Below are 23,204 nucleotides of genomic sequence, written 5' to 3' on the forward strand. Positions count from 1 at the left end.
TTCTGGGCTCTGCCCTCCCGATTGACAACAGCCTGAGACTTTTGGGAGTGCACCTGGATTCACATCTCCAGCTGGTTGATCATGTACACTTGGTCTCCAAAAAAAAATGTTCCAGGCCATGTGGAGGCTTCGACGTATCAGATACCTCCTTCCCAGAGACTTGTTCCGTACCCTTGTCCACTGGCTTGTCCTATCCCACCTGGACTATTGTAGTGGTATCTATGTGGGTTGCCAGGCCTCCTTACTGAAAACTTTCCAAACGGCTCAGAACACCGCGGCGAGGCTCATCCTAAACGAGCGGCGTTTTGCACACGCTGACCCCCTACGCTTTAAACTTCATTGGCTACCTGTACAGGAGCGCATTGCTTTTAAGATCTGCTCCCTAACACATAAAATCATCTATGGGGTTGCCCCGGAATACATGTTCCCCTTGATTGACCTTCCGCCTAGAAATGCCAACCCTGCTGCTCGGTCCTATCTTCACCTCCATTTCCCGAATTGTAAGGGAGTCAAGTATAAGAAAATCTTCGCCTCGTCTTTCCGTTACTGGAGTCCCAAATACTGGAACACGTTACCTCGCCACCTTAAACTCAAGTGGACCATGCCCTTTTTAAGAAGTTGTTAAAGACATTCCTCTTTGCTAAGACTTATCCCTCAATTTACCATGTTGATTAAAACATCCCTTGTCCCTTACCCTACTTAGTTCACTCTGTTAGTTTCTTCCCCCATGTTTACTTCTTTATGCTTGCCTAAGCTGTTAAGTTTGTACTCTTATGTAATTCTCTGTAAGCCACATTGCGCCTGCATGTGTGGGAAAATGTGGGATATAAGTAACAAATAAATAAATCTTCCCTGAGAGCCAATCTCCAATCTATTATATGGTTTACATTTCATATTCACGTACCACCATCTCCATTGTGTAAGCCTAGGACAGTAGGAGGACCAGGGACTTCCACTTCATACATCAAATCAGATCCCTACGTAGAGGATGAAAAAGAGAAAAGCAATGCTTATGGGACTAAGCACAATTCTTGTCTCTGTACTTCTGGTTTTCTGAATCCTCTGTATAAACTGCACCACACTGTGAACCAATTTCAGGCTGCGGCAGAAGGGTTTTTCTCTAAGAAATGAACACGGAACATTATGGGACTGATGCAGAAAGCCGCCATGAGGTGTACACACACGTTACTGGGTGTACAATGCACAAAGGGGTGAAGCGCAGAAGTTAATTTGTGCAATTTCACAGGCGAAGAATATGAAAATGAATGATAACGAGGCCATTAGGTATTCAACCACATGCATCCACAAAGTGAGAAATTCACCACCAGGTCCAAGACTGTGTAGCAGGGTTAGTGGAGAGGATTTACCACCAGTTTTTCATTTTTCCCTGTTACCCACGTTAAAAGAGAGAACAGGAGGTAACGGCTCTGTGCGCACATCCAAGCAAACAAAAATACCAATGTAAACCTGAGCATGAACTGGAATGTTGTTCTTTGCATAAATATTAGCCTCACAAACATTTTATGCAGGGGCGTATCTAGACTTCGACGTTAGGGGGGTCCAGAGCCGAGGTGAGGGGGCACATTTTAGCCCCCCCCCCCCCCCGTCATTGCCGACACCCCCGCCGCCATTGCTGACACCCCCCGCCGCCACCAGAACCACCTCCAGCAACTTTCATCCCCCGCCCGCCCGCCGTCGCCTACCTTTGCTGGCAGGGCACCCCAACCCCCACCAGCCAAAGTCTTCTTCCTTCGTTTAGTTTCTGAGTCTGATGTCCTCAGACTCACAGAAACAGAAAAAAGCCTTGCGCCGGAAGAAGAGGACCTCGCTGGCTGATCTGCAAGGCTTCGTTCTGTTTCTGTGAGCCTGACGTCCTGCAAGTTGTGTACGTGCAGGACGTCAGACTCAGAAACCAAACGAAGGCTTCGGCTGGTGGGGGTTGGGGTCCCCCGCCAGCAAAGGTAGCAGACGGTGACAGCAGGTTGACGGCGGGTTGGCGGCAGAAGGGGGGTTGAGAGGGTCGTCGGCAGGGGGGTCCAGGGCCAAATCTACGGGGGCCCAGGCCCCCTTGGCCCCATAGCAGCTACGCCCCTGATTTTATGTGCAAGAAATGTTTTGGGGAGGCTAATATTTATGCGTAAACATCATTATGGTTCATTAACAGTGAAGCCGCCCTTACTTGCAGAAACTTAGCATACAAGTTCTGCAAATTTAGAATCTGCTTCTTATTAGCTTATTGCATTACAGTGGAATATTTTTGTTAATCTCACGGTAAAAGCCGAGCATTCAGCTATCGGCATGTAGCTTTACTGGCTGCTTTTCTGCATCAACCTCTGTTTGGTAAACCTCCCTCTCTGCTTCCTGTTCACAAGTCATCAGGTGGAGTGTCAGGTGGAAGGGGGCTGAGCTAGATGGTACTGAGGCCACTCTCCAAGAGTTTCATAGCACTGCAAGGAGGATTTTCTTCCCATCGTCTCCTGTACATAAGTATTGCCATACTGGGAAAGACCAAAGGTCCATCAAGCCCAGCATCCTGTTTCTAACAGTGGCCAATCCAGGTCACAAGTACTTGGAAAGATCCCCCAAAAAGTACAATACATTTTATACTGCTTATCCTAGAAATAAGCAGTGGATTTTCCCCAAGCTCATTTTAATAATGATCTATGGACTTTTCTTTTAGGAAGCCATCCAAACCTTTTTTAAACCCCGCTAAGCTATCTGCTTTTACTACATTCTCTGGCAACGAATTCCAGAGTTTAATTACACGTTGAGTGAAGAAACATTTTCCCTGATTCATTTTAAATTTACTACTTTGTATTTTCATTGCATGCCCCCTAGTCCTAGTATTTTTGGAAAGAGTAAACAAGTGATTCATGTCTACCCGTTCCACTCCACTCATTATTTTATAGACCTCTATCATATCTCCCCTCAGCCGTCTTTTCTCCAAGCTGAAGAGCCCTAGCTGCTTTGGCCTTTCCTCATAGGGAAGTTGTCCCATCCCCTTTATCATTTTCGTCGCCCTTCTCTGCACCTTTTCTAATTCCACTATATCTTTTTTGAGATGCGGCGACCAGAATTGAACACAATATTCGAGGTGCAGTCGCACCATGGAGCGATACGGACAAAATAAAGAAACCTGGCTTCAGATGTGCATGAGAGATCAAAGACATGTAAACCAGATTGTTGTGCTTTTAAGCCCTCAACAAAATGTTAATTTACTTGCTAGGGGTGCCTCTTACTTTCGTTTTAGAAGGCGAAAACTGCCTCATAACCACAGCCAAAGTCAGTAAACCCATCTGCACAATCATTTCTGTACCTATCTAGACACTTGAAGGCAGAAGATACAGAAAACACAACCTGTAACACTCTCAAGACTCTGTCCTGGCAGGCCAGTATTGGGGTAATACGCGAGAGTTTCTCCGCAGAAAGACACATAACATCGTTGATTTTGTCCCCTGAGAGATAGTAGTGCTGGTCCTTGCAGTCACAGTAATGGTTAAAGATGTAACTGGCGCACAAGAAGAGATCTGCACCTGATATGTGCCTGTGGAGGGGAAAATAAAGCAATCTCAAAGCTCCCAGCATATTACATTTTCAGTGGCAATCTAAAAATGAAGCATTCATTCATTCATTCAACTTTTGCTTGTACATCTGTTCTTTGGTTACTTAAGAGTTGTTTTTTCCCCCCTTTTTCACTCTGTCTGGCCATCACTGTTGCCCAGGTATCACAACCTCTGAGACACTCAGCAACTCCCAATCATGTATCTTGTGCCACACTGCACTGGGTACACCAGAGCTTCCGAAATTGTGGGTCGCAATCTCAGGGGGTTGCGCACTTTGCGGCCACAGAATATTTGATAAGCACTGGCTACACATTCTCTTCAAGGAGTCTAAAGTGGGGGGGAGTGGTTATGACAGAAACCTTCCAATATTTCCATAGGAAGTGAAATGTTGCACAGAAAATCAATCGTCGACCTGAGTGAGATCAAGAGAGTGTGTGTCACTAGTTGTCTCACAGCCACATGGTCAGAAGCTGATGCATGGATCAAGTTTAAGGTTCAGACTGACGATGTCCTTACTCTTGTGACTTTCTATTCAAGAATAATGCATCCAATGATTATTACTAGTTCCCAAACTAGGAAAACAGCAAGCTCAGTGCAATCAAGTGCTTCCACATTTACCAAAGATAACACATGTTTTGACTTTCGCAACAAAGTGATAACATGGCTATTTGACAATTCCTTTGGGGGTTTCTTTAGCTACATTCGGAGTTTGTAATTTATGTTATTATGTATGTTTGACTGTAGACTGCTGATTGTTTTATTTTTTTTTTAATTTCTTTATTATATTTTAACATAATAAGTACATCTCTTCAAATTTGCAATGATCAACATATGTGCAACATATTAACCTCTTCTTCCATAACAATATTTGCAAATGAACTCTGAACAATCCCTCACCCATTCCTCTCCCACCCCCTCTCTTAATATGATGATTTAGACACTTCTCTCTTCTGTTCATATGGTTGCCAAATTTGTTGAAACCTATGTAATTGGCCTTTTCTCAATGCGGTCAATTTCGCCATCTGATATAGGTAATCAAGTTTATGCTTTACTACTTGAATATGTGGCATCTCTATCTGTTTCCACGCCCTTGCCACTGTCATTTTGGCTGCTGCAAAGATCTGGTTAGCCATTTTATGTTGGTGTGGACTGCTGATTGTTTTATGATGTCTGAATTATGCTGTAAGCCACTTACATTTTATTATTTGTGGAAATAAAAGGAAAAAAACTAAAAAGGCATAGTGTCATGATATGAAGTTGTGGAGAGAAAGATAAAAAGAGAACATGAGAAAATATTCCTTTATTAAGAGGGTACTAGATGCCTCAATTTGGTCTCCAGCAAAGGGAATGCCAACGAAAACCATAAGAAAATTTAAAGATGTTGTGACAAATACAAGGCAGGGACATTGAATGATGTAAATGACAATGGAAGTGTTACAGTTGGACGTGTCTTTTAATCGGTATGTTTTTTTGTGTGGTCGGATGAATGTAAAAAAAGGGTGAGAGTTTTTTTTTTTTTACAGAACCTTTCAGTTTTAAATCGCCTGACCCTTATAGAGCTCCCAGTTCTCACTACCACCATCATTCATTTGTTGACATCAACAGCCACAGGTCAGTTTTTATTCCATCACTCCCATATTTTTACATGTTTGTTTGCCTTGCATTATCCCTATGTTTTTATGTCTTGGTATTTTATTTTTCCTCTTGCACACCTAAAATGCAAATAAGTTTTTTTTTTTTATTGTACATATTTAATGTACTGTCAAGTTTTCATACATTTTTGCATAGTATTGTTTGTATATTTTGTTTCAATTTACCATAAATGTATGTATTTGACTACTATATTTTATATATTCTTTGTTATATAATTTTAGATACTTGCTTTAACCCATTTGTATATTTTATTTGTACCCCACATTTTCCCACCTATTTGCAGGCTCAATGTGGCTTACATAGTACCGTCAAAGGCGTTTGCGCAGTCAGTGGATAACAAATACAAAGTTGTATAGTGATCATATGAGGTATAAGTGGAGGTTGAACCAGTGGCTTGTTTAACTGTCCTTCATTTCCCACTACTGCACTTCTCCTGGACCGTTTGATATTTCTTCTCTATGTCCACCATCCATCTTTCCTGTGTGTCCTGTCCAGCATCTCCCCTCTGTGTTCCTGTCCCTATCTCCCCTCTGTGTCCCTATTTTACTCTCTGTGTCACTATCCCTCCACAAGTGTTCAGTATTGCCTTGAGTCCCAGTCCCTATGTTCCATCCACTGCCAACATCTTTTCTGTGTCCCTGTCCCTCCCTGTGTCCAGATTCTTTCCTCTCTTCCCTTTCTCCTGCACCTCCACCCCTGACTCCCCTACCCTCTATGGTACTACGACTACTACTACTTAACATTTCTAGAGCGCTACTAGGGTTACGCAGCGCTGTACAATTTAACAAAGAAGGACGGTCCCTGCTCAGATGAGCTTACAATCTAAAGGACAAAATGTCAAGTTGGTGTAGTCTAGATTTCTGAGTATAGGTGTGGTGGTTAGGTGCCAAAGGCGACATTGAAGAGGTGGGCTTTGAGCAGTGATTTGAAGATGGGCAGGGAGGGGGCTTGGCGTATGTGCTCAGGGAGTTTGTTCCATGCTTGAGGTGAGGCGAGGCAGAAAGGGCGGAGCCTGGAGTTGGCGGTGGTGGAGAAGGGTACTGAAAGGAGGGATTTGTCTAGAGAGCGGAGGTTACGGGTAGGAACGTAAGGGGAGATGAGGGTAGAGAGGTAAGGAGGGGCTGCAGATCGAGTGCATTTGTAGGTTAGTAGGAGAAGCTTGAACTGTATGCGGTACCTGATCGGAAGCCAGTGAAGTGACTTGAGGAGAGGGGTGATATGAGTATATCGGTCCAGGCGGAAGATAAGACATGCAGCCGAGTTCTGAATGGACTGAAGGGGGGATAGATGGCTAAGTGGGAGGCCAGTGAGGAGTAGGTTGCAGTAGTCAAGGCGAGAGGTAATAAGAGAGTGGATGAGAGTACGGGTGGTGTGCTCAGAGAGGAAAGGGCGAATTTTGCTAATGTTATGGTCTGGTATCTCTCTCTCCCTCCCTACCTCTGTTGGTCCAGTGTCTATCTCTTTCCACCCAACCCACCCCAAAATCTAGGATCTCTCTAGCTAGCCCCCCACCCCACCCACAGATCTGGGATCTCTCTAGTACCACCCATGAATCTGGGATCTCTCTAGCCCCCTCCACCCTGCCCCACCCCACCCTCAGATCTGGAATCTCTCTAGCCACCTCCAATCCATGGATCTGGAATCTCTAGCCCCCTGTCCCCTTGAGGGTCCAGCATCTCTCTAACCCCAACTCCTCCTCCCTTGCAATTCTCAAAAGGTGCTGCAGGTCACCAGCAGAGACGACAACTGAAACAGGCCGCCTTTGCCCAGCCCCACCAGCACCTTTCCTGTGCAGAGTCCTGCCCGTAGGAAGTTACATCAGAGGCGGGACCAGGAGCAGAGAATGGCCTAGTGGAGCTGGACAGAGGCAACCTGTTTTAGTCATTGTCTTTCCCAGTGACCTATGGCACATTTTAAAGATTGCGGGGGAGGGAGAGGTGGGGCTAGACAGATACTGGTCCCACGCAGAGGGCAGACCAGGGACCATAGAAAGAGAGGCATGCCAGAGTGTGTGGGAAGTAAGGACTGAGGGAGGGTGTGTTCACCACTGCCCCCTACCATTGGATGGCCCTGGGCATTCTGCCAGGCTTGCTCAATGGTAGCTATGCCATGCTAAGTACCACCTTATAAAATTACCCCTGCAGTGGCTGTAGGGAAAAAAAGTTAGGCTCTTAGCAACAATCTTCTACAACAAAATAAAGACAAATGAATTGCGGATTGAGATTTTGATGAATTTTCAGTGGAAAAAATAGAACATCCTAACTTTGGCTGAAACATGTCTAGATTTGGAAAACCAAAACATAAGATTTTAACTGGAGCACTGAGCATTTTTTGAAAATCGGCCCCTTTCTGTTTTTTGTTGTGAATTTAAATTTCACACAATGGCTTCTCAAACCATTTTCACTAGGGCAACTTTTTATGAATCGGAATTTTAAAAAGTTCAAACCCAAAGTGCTGCATACATGGCCTTGATGCTTTCCGTGAGGTTAGTCTCAAAGGAAAGGAACTGTTTCCCTCGTTTTGTGAAACCTCGAATCTCAGAGCCAATGGCCACAAAGATTTTCTCCTGAGGCGTGTTAAGAGCTCCTCCGAGGTCCAGCCTGGAGATCTTCTGCCCTGGTAGAGACTTAAAAACTGGCTGCAAAAGTCAAAACAGAGAGATAAATGTTTAGAAAGCACTCTAACTCTGGTGTACAGAATGAAATGATAAACTGATAAAAAAAACCACCATGAATGTCTTCCTGGAAAGTTTTTAAACAGATGATATTCAATATGTTTGCCACTAAACAAAATTAATGGCCAAATTGATAAACATTTAGGACCAGATTCAGAAAAAGTGCCCAAATTTGGGCGATGAAAAAATCCATATGGAGAGCTATTATAAACGACGCTCAGAGTTGCACGTCGTTTACGGAATAGCATTTCTGGACCAAACTTTGGGCGGGAGGATTTACAACTGAAACCTGGATTCCCAGTATTCAGTAATACCTTGTGCATCTTTAGTGAAAGCCCCTGACCCTCCCATAGCCACGTCCATTTTTGAGTTGCGCGCTAAAACATTTGCGTGCAGACCTTTATAGAATAGCGCTTAGCAAAATGCACGTATAAATACAAATTGTTGCCAATTAGCAGCAATAATTGACTGTTTGCAGCCAATTGCCACTAATTGTCTCATTAGTTGCACATGCAACTCAGAACAGCACGCAAGTTTGCTCGCCATTGATAGAATCTGGAGGTTAATGCTGCTGGTATTTCCATTACTTACGCCCTCAGATTCTCTGTTCAGCAATGAAAGCAAAGAGAGACCTTTCCAACTGTTCAAATACCAGAAGTTAATGAATTTTTCTAGCTGGACAATTAGGCTTAAAAGAGTTCCACTGTGTACCCAGAAAGCGAAAGCTACATACCTGTAGAAGGTATTCTCCGAGGAGCAGGCTGATTGTTCTCACTGATGGGTGACGTCCACGGCAGCCCCTCCAATTGGAACACTTTCTAGCAAAGTCCTTTGCTAGTCCTCGCGCGCCGATGCGCACCGCGCATGCGCAGCCGTCTTCCCGCCCGAACCGGCTCGTGCCCGCCAGTCTCATATGTAGCAAGACAAAGAGAAGGGAAGACACAACTCCAAAGGGGAGGCGGGCGGGTTTGTGAGAACAATCAGCCTGCTGTCCTCGGAGAATACCTTCTACAGGTATGTAGCATTCGCTTTCTCCGAGGACAAGCAGGCTGCTTGTTCTCACTGATGGGGTATCCCTAGCCCCCAGGCTCACTCAAAACAACAACCATGGTCAATTGGGCCTCGCAACGGCGAGGACATAACTGAGATTGACCTAAAAAATTTACCAACTAACTGAGAGTGCAGCCTGGAACAGAACAAACATGGGCCTAGGGGGGTGGAGTTGGATTCTAAACCCCGAACAGATTCTGAAGCACTGACTGCCCGAACTGACTGTCGCGTCGGGTATCCTGCTGCAGGCAGTAATGAGATGTGAATGTGTGGACAGATGACCACGTCGCAGCTTTGCAAATCTCTTCAATAGTGGCTGACTTCAAGTGGGCTACCGAAGCTGCCATGGCTCTAACATTATGAGCCGTGACATGACCCTCAAGAGCCAGCCCAGCCTGGGCGTAAGTGAAGGAAATGCAATCTGCTAGCCAATTGGATATGGTGCGTTTCCCCACAGCCACTCCCCTCCTGTTGGGATCAAAAGAAACAAACAATTGGGCGGACTGTCTGTTGGGCTGTGTCCGCTCCAGATAGAAGGCCAATGCTCTCTTGCAGTCCAATGTGTGCAGCTGACGTTCAGCAGGGCAGGAATGAGGATGGGGAAAGAATGTTGGCAAGACAATTGACTGGTTAAGATGGAACTCCGACACAACCTTTGGCAAGAACTTAGGGTGAGTGCGGAGGACAACTCTGTTATGATGAAATTTTGTGTAAGGGGCCTGGGCTACCAGGGCCTGAAGCTCACTGACTCTACGAGCTGAAGTAACTGCCACCAAGAAAATGACCTTCCAGGTCAAGTACTTCAGATGGCAGGAATTCAGTGGCTCAAAAGGAGGTTTCATCAGCTGGGTGAGAACGACATTGAGATCCCATGACACTGTAGGAGGCTTGACAGGGGGCTTTGACAAAAGCAAACCTCTCATGAAGCGAACCACTAAAGGCTGTCCTGAGATCGGCTTACCTTCCACACGGTAATGGTATGCACTGATTGCACTAAGGTGAATCCTTACAGAGTTGGTCTTGAGACCGGACTCAGACAAGTGCAGAAGGTATTCAAGCAGGGTCTGTGTAGGACAAGAGCGAGGGTCTAGGGCCTTGCTGTCACACCAGACGGCAAACCTCCACCATAGAAAGAAATAACTCCTCTTAGTGGAATCTTTCCTGGAAGCAAGCAAGATGCGGGAGACACCCTCTGACAGACCCAAAGAGGCAAAGTCTACGCTCTCAACATCCAGGCCGTGAGAGCCAGGGACCGGAGGTTGGGATGCAGAAGCGCCCCTTCGTCCTGTGTGATGAGGGTCGGAAAACACTCCAATCACCACGGTTCTTCGGAGGACAACTCCAGAAGAAGAGGGAACCAGATCTGACGCGGCCAAAAAGGAGCAATCAGAATCATGGTGCCTCGGTCTTGCTTGAGTTAGATAGATTCCTAAAGGACAAGTCCATAGACCGCTATTAAATGGACTTGGAAAAATTCCGCATTTTTAGGTATAACTTGTCTGGAATGTTTTTACGTTTGGGGAGCGTGCCAGGTGCCCTTGACCTGGATTGGCCACTGTCGGTGACAGGATGCTGGGCTAGATGGACCTTTGGTCTTTCCCAGTATGGCACTACTTATGTACTTATGAGTTTCAACAAAGTCTTCCCCACCAGAGGTATGGGAGGATAAGCATACAGCAGACCCTGCCCCCAGTCCAGGAGGAAGGCATCCGATGCCAGTCTGCCGTGGGCCTGAAGCCTGGAACAGAACTGAGGGACTTTGTGGTTGGCTCGAGATGCGAAGAGATCTACCAAGGGGGTGCCCCACACCTGGAAGATCTGTCGCACTACACGGGAATTGAGCGACCACTCGTGAGGTTGCATAATCCTGCTCAACCTGTCGGCCAGACTGTTGTTTACACCTGCCAGATATGTGGCTTGGAGCACCATGCCGTGGGGCGAGCCCAGAGCCACATGCTGACGGCTTCCTGACACAGGGGGCGAGATCCGGTGCCCCCCTGCTTGTTGACGTAATACATGGCAACCTGGTTGTCTGTCTGAATTTGGATAATTTGGTGGGACAGCCGATCTCTGAAAGCCTTCAGAGCGTTCCAGATCGCTCGTAACTCCAGAAGATTTGTCTGCAGATCGCGTTCCTGGAGGGACCAGCTTCCTTGGGTGTGAAGCCCATCGACATGAGCTCCCCATCCCAGGAGAGACGCATCCGTGGTCAGCACTTTTTGTGGCTGAGGAATTTGGAAAGGACGTCCCAGAGTCAAATTGGACCAAATCGTCCACCAATACAGGGAATTGAGAAAACTCGTGGACAGGTGGATCACGTCTTCTAGATCCCCAGCAGCCTGAAACCACTGGGAAGCTAGGGTCCATTGAGCAGATCTCATGTGAAGGCGGGCCATGGGAGTCACATGAACTGTGGAGGCCATGTGGCCCAGCAATCTCAACATCTGCCGAGCTGTGACCTGCTGGGACGCTCGCACCCGCGAGACGAGGGACAACAAGTTGTTGGCTCTCGTCTCTGGGAGATAGGCGCGAGCCGTCCGAGAATCCAGCACAGCTCCTATGAATTCGAGTTTCTGCACTGGGAGAAGATGGGACTTTGGGTAATTTATCACAAACCCCAGTAGCTCCAGGAGGCGAATAGTCATCTGCATGGACTGCAGGGCTCCTGCCTCGGATGTGTTCTTCACCAGCCAATCGTCGAGATATGGGAACACGTGTACCCCCAGTCTGCGAAGTGCCGCTGCTACTACAGCCAAGCACTTGGTGAACACTCTGGGCGCAGAGGCGAGCCCAAAGGGTAGCACACAGTACTGGAAGTGACATGTGCCCAGCTGAAATCGCAGATACTGTCTGTTTGCTGGCAGTATCGGGATGTGCGTGTAGGCGTCCTTCAAGTCCAGAGAGCATAGCCAATCGTTTTCCTGAATCATGGGGAGAAGGGTGCCCAGGGAAAGCATCCTGAACTTTTCTTTGACCAGATATTTGTTCAGGGCCCTTAGGTCTAGGATGGGACTCATCCCCCCTGTTTTCTTTTCCACAAGGAAGTACCTGGAATAAGAATCCCAGCCCTTCTTGCCCAGATGGCACGGGCTCGACCGCATTGGCGCTGAGAAGGGCGGAGAGTTCCTCTGCAAGTTCCTGCTTGTACTGGAAGCTGTAAGACTGAGCTCCCGGTGGACAATTTGGAGGTTTTGAGGCCAAATTGAGGGTGTATCCTTGCCGGACTATTTGGAGAACCCACTGATCGGAGGTTATGAGAGGCCACCTTTGGTGAAAAGCTTTCAACCTCCCTCCGACTGGCAGGTCGCCCGGCACTGACACTTGGATGTCGGCTATGCTCTGCTGGAGCCAGTCAAAAGCTCGTCCCTTGCTTTTGCTGGGGAGCCGAGGGGCCTTGCTGAGGCGCACGCTGCTGACGAGAGCGAGCGCGCTGGGGCTTAGCCTGGGCCGCAGGCTGTCGAGAAGGAGGATTGTACCTATGCTTGCCAGAAGAGTAGGGAACAGTCTTCCTTCCCCCGAAAAATCTTCTACCTGTAGAGGTAGAGGCTGAAGGCTGCCGGCGGGAGAACTTGTCGAATGCGGTGTCCCGCTGGTGGAGCTGCTCTACCACCTGCTCGACTTTTTCTCCAAAAATATTATCCGCACGGCAAGGCGAGTCCGCAATCCGCTGCTGGATTCTATTCTCCAGGTCGGAGGCACGCAGCCATGAGAGTCTGCGCATCACCACACCTTGAGCAGCGGCCCTGGACGCAACATCAAAGGTGTCATACACCCCTCTGGCCAGGAATTTTCTGCACGCCTTCAGCTGCCTGACCACCTCCTGAAATGGCTTGGCTTGCTCAGGGGGGAGCGTGTCCACCAAGCCCGCCAACTGCCGCACATTGTTCCGCATGTGTATGCTCGTGTAGAGCTGGTAGGACTGAATCTTGGCCACGAGCATAGAAGAATGGTAGGCCTTCCTCCCAAAGGAGTCCAAGGTTCTAGAGTCCTTGCCCGGGGGCGCCGAAGCATGTTCTCTAGAACTCTTGGCCTTCTTTAGGGCCAAATCCACAACTCCAGAGTCGTGAGGCAACTGAGTGCGCATCAGCTCTGGGTCCCCATGGATCCGGTACTGGGACTCGATCTTCTTGGGAATGTGGGGATTAGTTAATGGCTCGGTCCAGTTCGCCAGGAATGTCTTTTTGAGGACATGATGCATGGGTACTGTGGACGCTTCCTTAGGTGGAGAAGAATAGTCCAGGAGCTCAAACATTTCAGTCCTGGGCTCGTCCTCCACAACCACCGGGAAGGGGATGGCCGTAGACATCTCCCGGACAAAGGAAGCGAAAGACAGGCTCTCAGGAGGGGAAAGCTGTCTTTCAGGAGAGGGAGTGGGATTGGAAGGAAGACCCTCAGACTCCTCGTCAGAGAAATATCTGATGTCTTCTTCCTCTTCCCACGAGGCCTCACCATCGGTGTCAGACACAAGTTCACGGACCTGTGTCTGCAACCGTGCCCGGCTCGACTCCGTGGAACCACGGCCACGGTGGGAGCGTCGAGAGGTAGACTTCCTCGCCCGCACCGGCGAAGCTCCCTCCGCTGACGTAGTCGGGGAGCCTTCCTGGGAGGCTACCGCAGTCGGTACCGCAAGCGGCACCGATGTCGGAGACCTCACCCCGGACAATGGGCCAGCCGGCGCCTGGCTCAACGGTACCGGTGGCGCAAGCACCCCCGGTACTGGAGGGGAAGGGCGCAACAGCTCTCCCAGGATCTCTGGGAGAACGGCCCGGAGGCTCTCGTGCAGAGCGGCTGTGGAAAAAGACATGGAAGCCGATGCAGGAGTCGATGTCAGAACCTGTTCCGGGCGTGGAGGCGTTCCGGGCTGTCCAAAGGGGAGCGCATCGACACCTCTTGAACAGAGGGCGAGCGGTCCTCTCGGTGCCGATGCTTACTGGGTGCCGACTCCCTCGGCGACCCAGAGCTCTCGGTGCCGACACGGGAAGGGGACCGGTGACGATGCTTCTTCGATTTTTTGGAACGAAGCACGTCACTGGAGCTTCCCGGCACCGATGAGGAGGACGTAGAATCCAGCCGTCTCTTCCTCGGGGCCGAGGCCGAAGAGGGTCGGTCTCGGGGGGGCTGTACCGCAGGAGCCCTCAGGGTAGGGGGAGACCCACCCGAAGGCTCACCGCCACCAGCAGGGGAATGGACAGCCCTCACCTGCACTCCAGACGAAGCACCACCGTCCGACGACATCAGCAAACGAGGAGGTCTCGATACCACCAACACCGACGCAGCCCTCCGATGTCGCCCCGATGCAGAGGGTCGATGCCTCGATGCACTCGATGCAATCGGGGGCGAGGATGAAGGTCCGGGCGCCAACGACGTCGAGGCAGTCGATACTCCCGGTGCCGATGCCGACGAAGAGCCCGAGAACAAAATGTTCCACTGGGCTAACCTCGCTACCTGAGTCCGCTTTTGTAAGAGGGAACACAGACTACAGGCCTGAGGGCGGTGCCCAGCCCCCAGACACTGAAGACACGACGCGTGCCTGTCAGTGAGCGAGATTACCCGGGCGCACTGGGTGCACTTCTTGAAGCCGCTGGAAGACTTCGATGTCATGGGCGGAAAAATCGCGCCGGCGAGATCAAAACTCGAAATGGCGAAAATGGCACCACAAAAATAGGGGGAAGAAAAACTTCGACCGAGGCCTAAATAGGGCCTACCCCGACGACGAAAGAAAACTTACCGGGGCAAAAAACTCGAAGTACGGGAAGGGAGAAAACCAAAAGGCCTCCTCCCGACACCTTTTTTCTTAGTTTTTTTTTTTTTAGAACAAGTCGAAGAACGAACGGCGAAACACGACCGTACCGAGCGCGGACAAAAGAAGACTGGCGGGCACAAGCCGGTTCGGGCGGGAAGACGGCCGCGCATGCGCGGTGCGCATCGGCGCGCGAGGACTAGCAAAGGACTTTGCTAGAAAGTGTTCCGATTGGAGGGGCTCCCGTGGACGTCACCCATCAGTGAGAACAAGCAGCCTGCTTGTCCTCGGAGAATATGGATTTAGAACTGCCTCCGCAGGCAGAAAAAGAAAATCCACAAAGTCACAGAGGAACCAGGGTAATTGGATATCACCCTAGCTGGCAGATGAGGTACCCAGGACCACCGAGTATCATCTAAAACTAGCCCCAACACAGCTACCAGCACACCCCTGGCTCCACTGTCACCAGAAGAATCTGGGACAGAAGCTACCAGCCAGCAATCCAGAGCAACTGCATGATCTCTCCACCATCCGCTAGGAGACAGAGAAAATACTGAACCATTCCAGGCTGCATGATACCCTTAAGGGGTGGTCATAGGCGGTCGGTGGCCCAACTGTTTGGGGAGGCTAAAGGGGGTGGGGCCAGGGGTGGAGCTTAAATCCATAATTGTCTGATAACACACAGAAAAAATAAAAATAAAAGTCACAATTAATACCTTTTATTAAATTTAGATATTAGACATGTATCATATGTCAAAGAATAAAGTGGTTGCTCAAAGCATATTCTAAGCACAATCGCTCAACTGCAAAACACTATGCACAACTTTGTGCAAAAACACACTCAGAACCTTACTGTACCATAAATATTACACTGGGCAGAACCTAATACACCAATATACCACCCATACGGAAAATGCAGACCGTCAACAATATGAAACAAGGGATCATATCATCACAATTCTCATGTAGAGCCACAAAACACCCTAATTAATGTGGGATAAAATGCCATAAATAAGTAAATAAATATAAACTTTTAATGTTGAGCACCTGATAAGTGAACATATTCCAAACACTATAATGAAAATAAAATGATCTTTTCTACCTTTGTTGTCTGGTGACTTTTTCTGATCATGCTGGCCCAGTATCCATTCTGCTGCTATCTGTCCTCAGTGCAGGTCAGGAAGTCATCCTCCTTAAATATCTCCCTGTCAACCCAGGACACCTCCAGCCAACCCCCCCTGCTTTCCCAGCAGTAAGGTAAACAAACCATAAACCAATTTCTACAACTGCTAGAGGGCTTTCACTGCAGCTCCTGCTGTGAGGATGGAGATAAATCAACAATTTAATCCCCTCAGAGCAGCTGGACTCCACAGCTGATCCATTCTGCTGCAGCAGGGGGGAGGCTTAGCCTCTCCAAGCCTCTTATACGGGGCAACTATGGGGGTGGTTTACCTTGAACTATTTTCTCTGTCTCTTGCAGCTGGTAGATGGACACAACCCATTAGTTTGGAGTGGTCTGGTATAGATGACAAGGAACTACTCCATTCACTGTCTTGAAGGAAGCTGGGCTTCACTCAGCCAGCTCTTTACTGACATACTGGCTGGCTGAGGTCCAGTGGCATACTGTGAATCTTCAGCACCTGGGGTCCAGTGTTTACATTTTCACCCCTAGACACAAATCACTTGTCATATCCACATCTCCTCCAACAGAAGCTTCCTGTTTCTGAGGGCTGGGGATGTAGCAGGACCTTGAGTGCATGAATAGCTCAAAGGCCTGGGCTTACTCTTGATTGTAGCTCTGCTGGGTGGTCCTCAAACACATGAGGCTGGAGCCAGAGAACGATGTGCTTCCACCTACGCCCCCTTCAATATGCCACTGCTGAGGTCTGCCAAATTCAATAGCCGATTGCTCAAATGAAATCTCAAAATATCCGTCTTGCATATAATTAGAAAAGCACATATTTGACTATTCATAGATTCAACCCAAGCCAACCTGTTTCTTTAACACACTAAAAGGTGTATTTTCAAAGCACTTAGACTTACAAAGTTCCATCGTAACCTATGGAACTTTGTAAGTCTAAGTGCTTTGAAAATGAGCCTCCAAGCTACTCCTCTAGGAAATAAAATACATTGATTTTACGCCACATAGTGTAAAATAGATGTAAAATTAGTAAACTTACCATAGCTTCTCCTTTCTTGATACCAAAGCAGGTAACAACACCGTTGTGATCTCCAATGACCACCTGAAACAGATTTAAAGTTTAAATTATATAATGAAACCTCTCCCAGGTATTATTTAAATGTAAATGTCTACTATCGGGATCTGCTCCGATTCTCAGCTGGCTGCTCTAACCATTAGGCTGCTCCTTCATATGGATGTGTGACCATTTTAAGGGACACAAGTGTCCGTGTCCCTCGTTTTGCCCCATCCACAGTTTTGGACATTTCAGTTTATAAAATGGATGTTCATGCTGGATGTATCCAGAACTTGGACGTCCATTTCTCATTATTTTAAAACAGGCAGCATCCAGTTCTAAAATATGAGATATGGATGTCCTTTCTAAAATTCAGCTCCACATTCGTAAGTGGAAACATTCATGTACATTTGAAGCAGGGAACTAAACAGTGGAAAACTTGGACCTCATTTGTCCAAACAAGTGGAGGAGTGGCCTAGTGGTTAGAGTGGTGGACTTTGGTCCTGGGGAACGGGGTTCGATTCCCACTGCAGGCACAGGCAGCTCCTTGTGACTCTGGGAAAGTCACTTAACCCTCCATTGCCCCAGGTACAAATAAGTACCTCAGCCACATTGAGCCTGCCATGAGTGGGAAAGCGCGGGGTACAAATAAAAATGTATTTCATCTCAACTATTGCACTCCTGTGCCAGTGATTATAGCATTCAGTAGGTCCAGTTCACTGCAGACTGTAACATTTCATACTTTCTAAAGGTTCTCAAGGAGATTCAAGCACAGAAAAGCCACAAGTGCTGCTGTTCTTCTGATTCCTCATGGACATCACACCTTAATTTCCAAGGGTTCTGCAAGGTTCTTTTTTTCTAGAAGAAACTGTACCTTCTGTGTCGCTCTACGTCCTGATGCAGGAAGTAGTCTCATGGTCTTCGGAGATGTCACTCCCACCTAATAAAGGAAAGGAAGCCAGAGAAGTCATTGGTGAATTTTATTCTCTCCCAGCTATTACAGTCTCGATCAGCTCTGAATTAGCCGCTCAGCGGAGCATCGGAGAAATTTTTCAAGTTGGAAAGAAACATCTCCCACAAACTCCTTTTACAGAGTTCATGTTGCAATTTCAGCAAATAAGGCAATTTAGGTGCTCTTCTTTCACTCTGACCGAGTGCAAGGTTTTCCCCTGCCACTTTCTTTCTTTCTTGCTTGATAGTGATGTTAAATGTACTGACATGAGACAGTGTCCAGACACAGGTAGGCATGCAGTGTAATACCAAAAAAATACAAAACTCTAGTGAACGATCTTCAAAAGAAGTGCTTATTTAATGGAGAAAAAGCCCTCAGAAACCGTAGGCAAACAGCCTCAGGTTTTGAGCGGGTTTACTGACTGTATGAGTAACACACGCTGGGATTCTATCATCGGGCATAAAAAACTCCACAAAACAGCTGAGCATACTTCCTGCTCTTAATATTTGCTTTTAGTTGTTTCTGCTCTTAAATGCTGTAAATAGCATCAAGAAAATACAAGCACTTAGCGTAGCAGTGTTTAATGAAGCCATTTAAAACTTTTGGTTTACAAATCAATTCAGTGACTGTTCTATAATAGTTGAAGCCTAGCTCTTGAGTACAATAATCCAGACGTGAAAACATCAATGCCTGAACTAATAATTGAAAATATTTTTCTCAAAGAACGAATGTACTAGGTGTCATTGACACAGTTTGAAAAAGACTTTTTTATAGCAACCAAATTTACTTGCAGCTCCAACCAAGCAGCTGTTCAGCCTACTGCAACCCCCACAACAGAACCAGCCTGCCCAGTCAAAACTGAACTGAAATGATTTTGCTTCATACTTTGCCAACAAAAATTAAAAGTCTCCACAAGGATTTACAGGCAATCCCACCCAGTCTCCAATCAGTTAACCAGGAGTGGACAAACTCGCCCCCTCCTGACAGAGATATATGGGACACTTTTAACCCAATAACAGAAGACAGCTTTGACAAAATCCTAAGAGACCTTTACTACTACTACTACTTAACATTTCTAGAGCGCTACTAGGCTTACGCAGCATTGTATAGTTTAACAAAGAAGGACAGTCCCTGCTCGAAAGAGCTTACAATCTAAAGGACGAAATGTCAAGTTGGGGCAGTCAAGATTTCCTGAATAGAGGTGTAGTGGTTAGGTGCCGAAGGCGACATTGAAGAGATGGGCTTTGAGCAAGGATTTGAAGATGGGCAGGGAGGGGGCCTGGCGTATGGGCTCAGGGAGTTTATTCCAAGCATGGGGTGAGGCAAGGCAGAAAGGGCAGAGCCTGGAGTTGGCGGTGGTGAAGAAGGGTACTGAGAGAAGGGATTTGTCTTGAGAGCGGAGGTTACGGGTAGGAACGTAAGGGGAGATGAGGGTAGAGAGGTAAGGAGGGACTGCAGATCGAGTGCATTTGTAGGTTAGTAGGAGAAGCTTGAACCAAGGTTAGGAGACCTTTGACCAACTACCTGCTCCCTCGACCCCTGCCCATCAAAAATAGTGCAGCAGGCAAGTATGGGCCTCACAGAAGGTGCCACAAAAATTGTGAACTCCTCTCTTTCTAATGGGCAACTACCAACAGCATTAAAAAGGGCAGTGATGCACCCTTTGCTAAAGAAATACAACTTTAACCATGACAATCTTGAAAGTTACTGGCCAGTATCCAACAGCCCATTTCTAGGGAAACTTAACAGTCTGTGTTCAACTCACTGATTGGCTAGAAGAGAGAAACTGCCTAGATCCATGTCAATCTGGATTCAGACCTGGTTGTGGAACAGAAATGGTCCTCATATCTCTGCTAGATGATCTTCACAGAAACCGAGACAAGGGATTTGCCTCGGTGTTAGTACTGCTAGATTTCTCAGCAGCTTTTGACACTGTGAATCATGATATCTTGCTAGCACGACTGACAGAAACAGGTATCAATGGAACAGTACTTGCCTGGTTCAGATCCTATATATCAGACAGGCAACAATCCATATTGTTTGGCAGCAACTCATCACCACCATGGACACTGACCTGCGGGGTACCACAAGGATCGATACTGTCACCTATTCTGTTCAATATCTACCTCAAGCCACTAGCTGAGCTGATTCGGTCAATGGACACTCAGTTCTACATCTACACAGATGATGTGCAGCTACTCATACCCCTTGAACCTGACTTGCCTACAGCCTTGAATAAACTGATTACACATCTTACATCAGTTCAAGAATGGGCTAAACACAGCAAACTTTGCCTGAACCCAAGTAAAACCAAGCTTCTCTAGGTCCCTAACACAAGTGGATACATACCTGACATCAAAATTCCTTTTGGGAAGTATGAACTCTCCCACCACCACCACCAAATCACAAGTCAGGAGCCTTGGAATACAGTTAGATTCAATACTTTGATGCCCCAAATCCAAGCAAACTTAAAGAGCTGCTTCTACTATTTGCGACAGCTATGCTGCCTCTCTCCTTACATCGAGAAGGTAAATCTTATCCTAGTTGTTCATGCCATGATAACATGAAGACTGGATTACTGCAGTGCACTATACAATGGTCCGACTACAAAGGGCCTGCACCAGCTCTAGTTGATTCAGAATGCAGCAGCAAGACTCCTAGAAGGTTGCAAGCAACGTGAGCACATCACACCATTTTTGCAAAAACTTCATTGGCTACCAGTACAATACAGGGCTAAATTTAAAACTCTATGTCTGATCTTCAAGGCCCTGAAAGGAAATGGCCCCAAGTATCTGAAGAATAGGATGATCCTCCACACACCGCCAAGGACACTAAGGTCCTCCCAAGGACTTTCACTAACTACACCCTCTCCAAAAGACATTACAGGATGTGATACCTGCGAGCGAGCCTTCTCCGGAGTAGCCCCCACACTCTGGAATGCACTGCCTGAAAGGCTGCGCTTAACACAAGACTATCTTTACTTCAGGAAGCAGGTGAAAGCTTAGCTCTTCAACCAGGCCTTTACTGGAAGAAGAACTAACTCGTTAGTCTCACTCACATTTTAACATCTCTCCTGACCTCATGTGCAACTTTTCTTTAAATTAGTCACCTTATTTTCTAACTCCTCTTACTCTTTTACCTAGCTATATGCTCCTTCTTTGCTTATACCCTACACTGTTAATAACATGTTCTATTACATATTGTGTTGACATTGCAAGTAGTATACTATGCCATTATTTGTACTGTTATTTGAATATTTTTCTGCTGTAATTGTCTATTACTCAAGTTTGATTTATTCTTACTGTACACCGCCTTGAGTGAATTATTTCAAAAAGGCAGTAAATAAATCCTAATAAATAAAATAATATCCAGAACAAACCCTAATACTATGATAGATTTTTCTACTGAAAGAAGTACATAAGTATTGCCATACTGGGAAAGACCAAAGGTCCATCAAGCCCAGCATCCTGTTTCCAACAGTGACCAATCCAGTTCACAATATACCTGGCAAGATCTCAAAAAAGTACAAAACATTTTATACTGCTTATCCCAGAAATAGTGGATTTTCCCCAAGTCCATTCAATAACGGTCTATGGACTATTCCTTTAGGAAGCCGTCCAAATCTTTTTTAAACTCCGCTAAGCTAACCGCCCTTACCACATTTTCTGGCAACAAATTCCAGAGTTTAAGTACACATTGAGCAAAGAAACATTTTCTCTGATTCGTTTTAAATTTACTACATTGTAGCTTCATCGCATGCCCCCTAGTCCTAGTATTTTTGGAAAGCATAAACAGATGCTTCACATCTACTCATTCAACTCCACTCATTATTTTATAGACCTCTTTCATATCTCCCCTCAGCCGCCTTTTCTCCAAGCTGAAGAGCCCTAGCCGTTTTAGCCTTTCCTCATAGGGAAGTCGTCCCATCCCCTTTATCATTTTCGTCGCCCTTCTCTGCACCTTTTCTAATTCCTCATAAACAATATATAAACATGTATCCATATATAATGTGATATTAATCTTTCATTCTTTTTCTCACAATCCTTTTTACTTTTTTCTTTTTGCTTTTTAATCAAAAAATGGAGAAAAAAGACCTCATCAGTCCTAGCATGACGATATTCTTATTCAGTGCATCAATCCATTTAATCGTCTGCTTATTTAGGACTCCATTATAATCCTTGGTCTTAAAAAACATTACAATTGAGTATTATATTTTTATCATAAAAAAGTGGAGTTTTTTAAGACCAAGGATTATAATGGAGTCCTAAATAAGCAGACGATTAAATGGATTGATGCACTGAATAAGAATATCGTCATGCTAGGATTGATGAGGTCTTTTTTCTCCATTTTTTGATTAAAAAGCAAAAAGAAAAAAGTAAAAAAGATTGTGAGAAAAAGAAAGAAAGATTGATATCACATTATATATGGATACATGTTTATATATTGTTTATGAGGAATTCAATCGTGATATTTTTCAACAACAATTTCAACTTAACGTTGTGTCGTCAGCAAATTTAATTACCTCACTAGTTACTCCCATCTCTAGGTCATTTATAAATGTTAAAAAGCAGCGGTCCCAGCACAGACCCCTGGGGAACCCCACTAACTACCCTTCTCCATTGAGAATACCAACCATTTAACCCTACTCTCTGTTTTCTATCTTTTAACCAGTTTACAATCCACAATAGAACACTACCTCCTATCCCATGACTCTCCAATTTCCTCTAGAGTCTTTCATGAGGTACTTTGTCAAACGCCTTCTGAAAATCCAGATACACAATATCAACCAGCTCACCTTTATCCACATGTTTGTTCACCCCTTCAAAGAAATGTAGTAGATTGGTGAGGCAAGATTTCCCTTCACTTGACTTTGTCTCATTAATCCATGCTTTTGAATATGCTCTGTAATTTTGTTCTTTATAATAGTCTCTACCATTTTGCCCAGCACTGACGTCAGACTCACCGGTCTATAATTTCCCGGATCTCCTCTGGAACTTTTTTTAAAAATCGGCGTTACATGGGCCACCCTCCAATCTTCCGGTACCACGCTTGATTTTAAGGATAAATTACATATTTCTAACAATAGCTCTGCAAGCTCATTTTTCAGTTCTATCAGTACTCTGGGATGAATACCATCTGGTCCAGGAGATTTGCTACTCTTCAGTTTGTACAACTGCCCCATTACATCCTCCAGGTTTACAGAGAATTCATTAAGTTTCTCTGACTTGTCAGCTTCGAATACCATTTCTGGCACTGGCATCCCACCCAAATCTTCCTCGGTGAAGATCGAATCGAAGCAAATAATTCATTTAATCTCTCCGCTACGGCTTTGTCTTCCCTGATCGCCCCTTTTACTCCTCGGTCATCTAGCGGTCCA

The 23,204-nt window shown here is 46.3% G+C and overlaps 1 protein-coding gene across 1 annotated transcript in view; it reads right to left on the reverse strand.

Moving 5' to 3' along the window:
- The window catches only part of BBS7 (Bardet-Biedl syndrome 7), a 94,229-nt gene that overhangs the window by 68,377 nt on the left and 2,648 nt on the right, over window positions 1–23,204 (reverse strand). Inside the window, exons 3-7 of the mRNA XM_030191777.1 lie at window positions 17,750–17,815; window positions 16,861–16,923; window positions 7,679–7,854; window positions 3,358–3,544; window positions 905–977 (exon numbers count right to left, since the gene is read on the reverse strand). Of these exons, the coding sequence (XP_030047637.1) occupies window positions 905–977; window positions 3,358–3,544; window positions 7,679–7,854; window positions 16,861–16,923; window positions 17,750–17,815 (565 nt within the window). The remainder of the gene's footprint in view (window positions 1–904; window positions 978–3,357; window positions 3,545–7,678; window positions 7,855–16,860; window positions 16,924–17,749; window positions 17,816–23,204) is intronic.

This window comes from Microcaecilia unicolor, chromosome 2 (genome assembly GCF_901765095.1).
Source record: "Microcaecilia unicolor chromosome 2, aMicUni1.1, whole genome shotgun sequence".
Classification (NCBI taxonomy): Eukaryota; Metazoa; Chordata; class Amphibia; order Gymnophiona; family Siphonopidae; genus Microcaecilia; species Microcaecilia unicolor.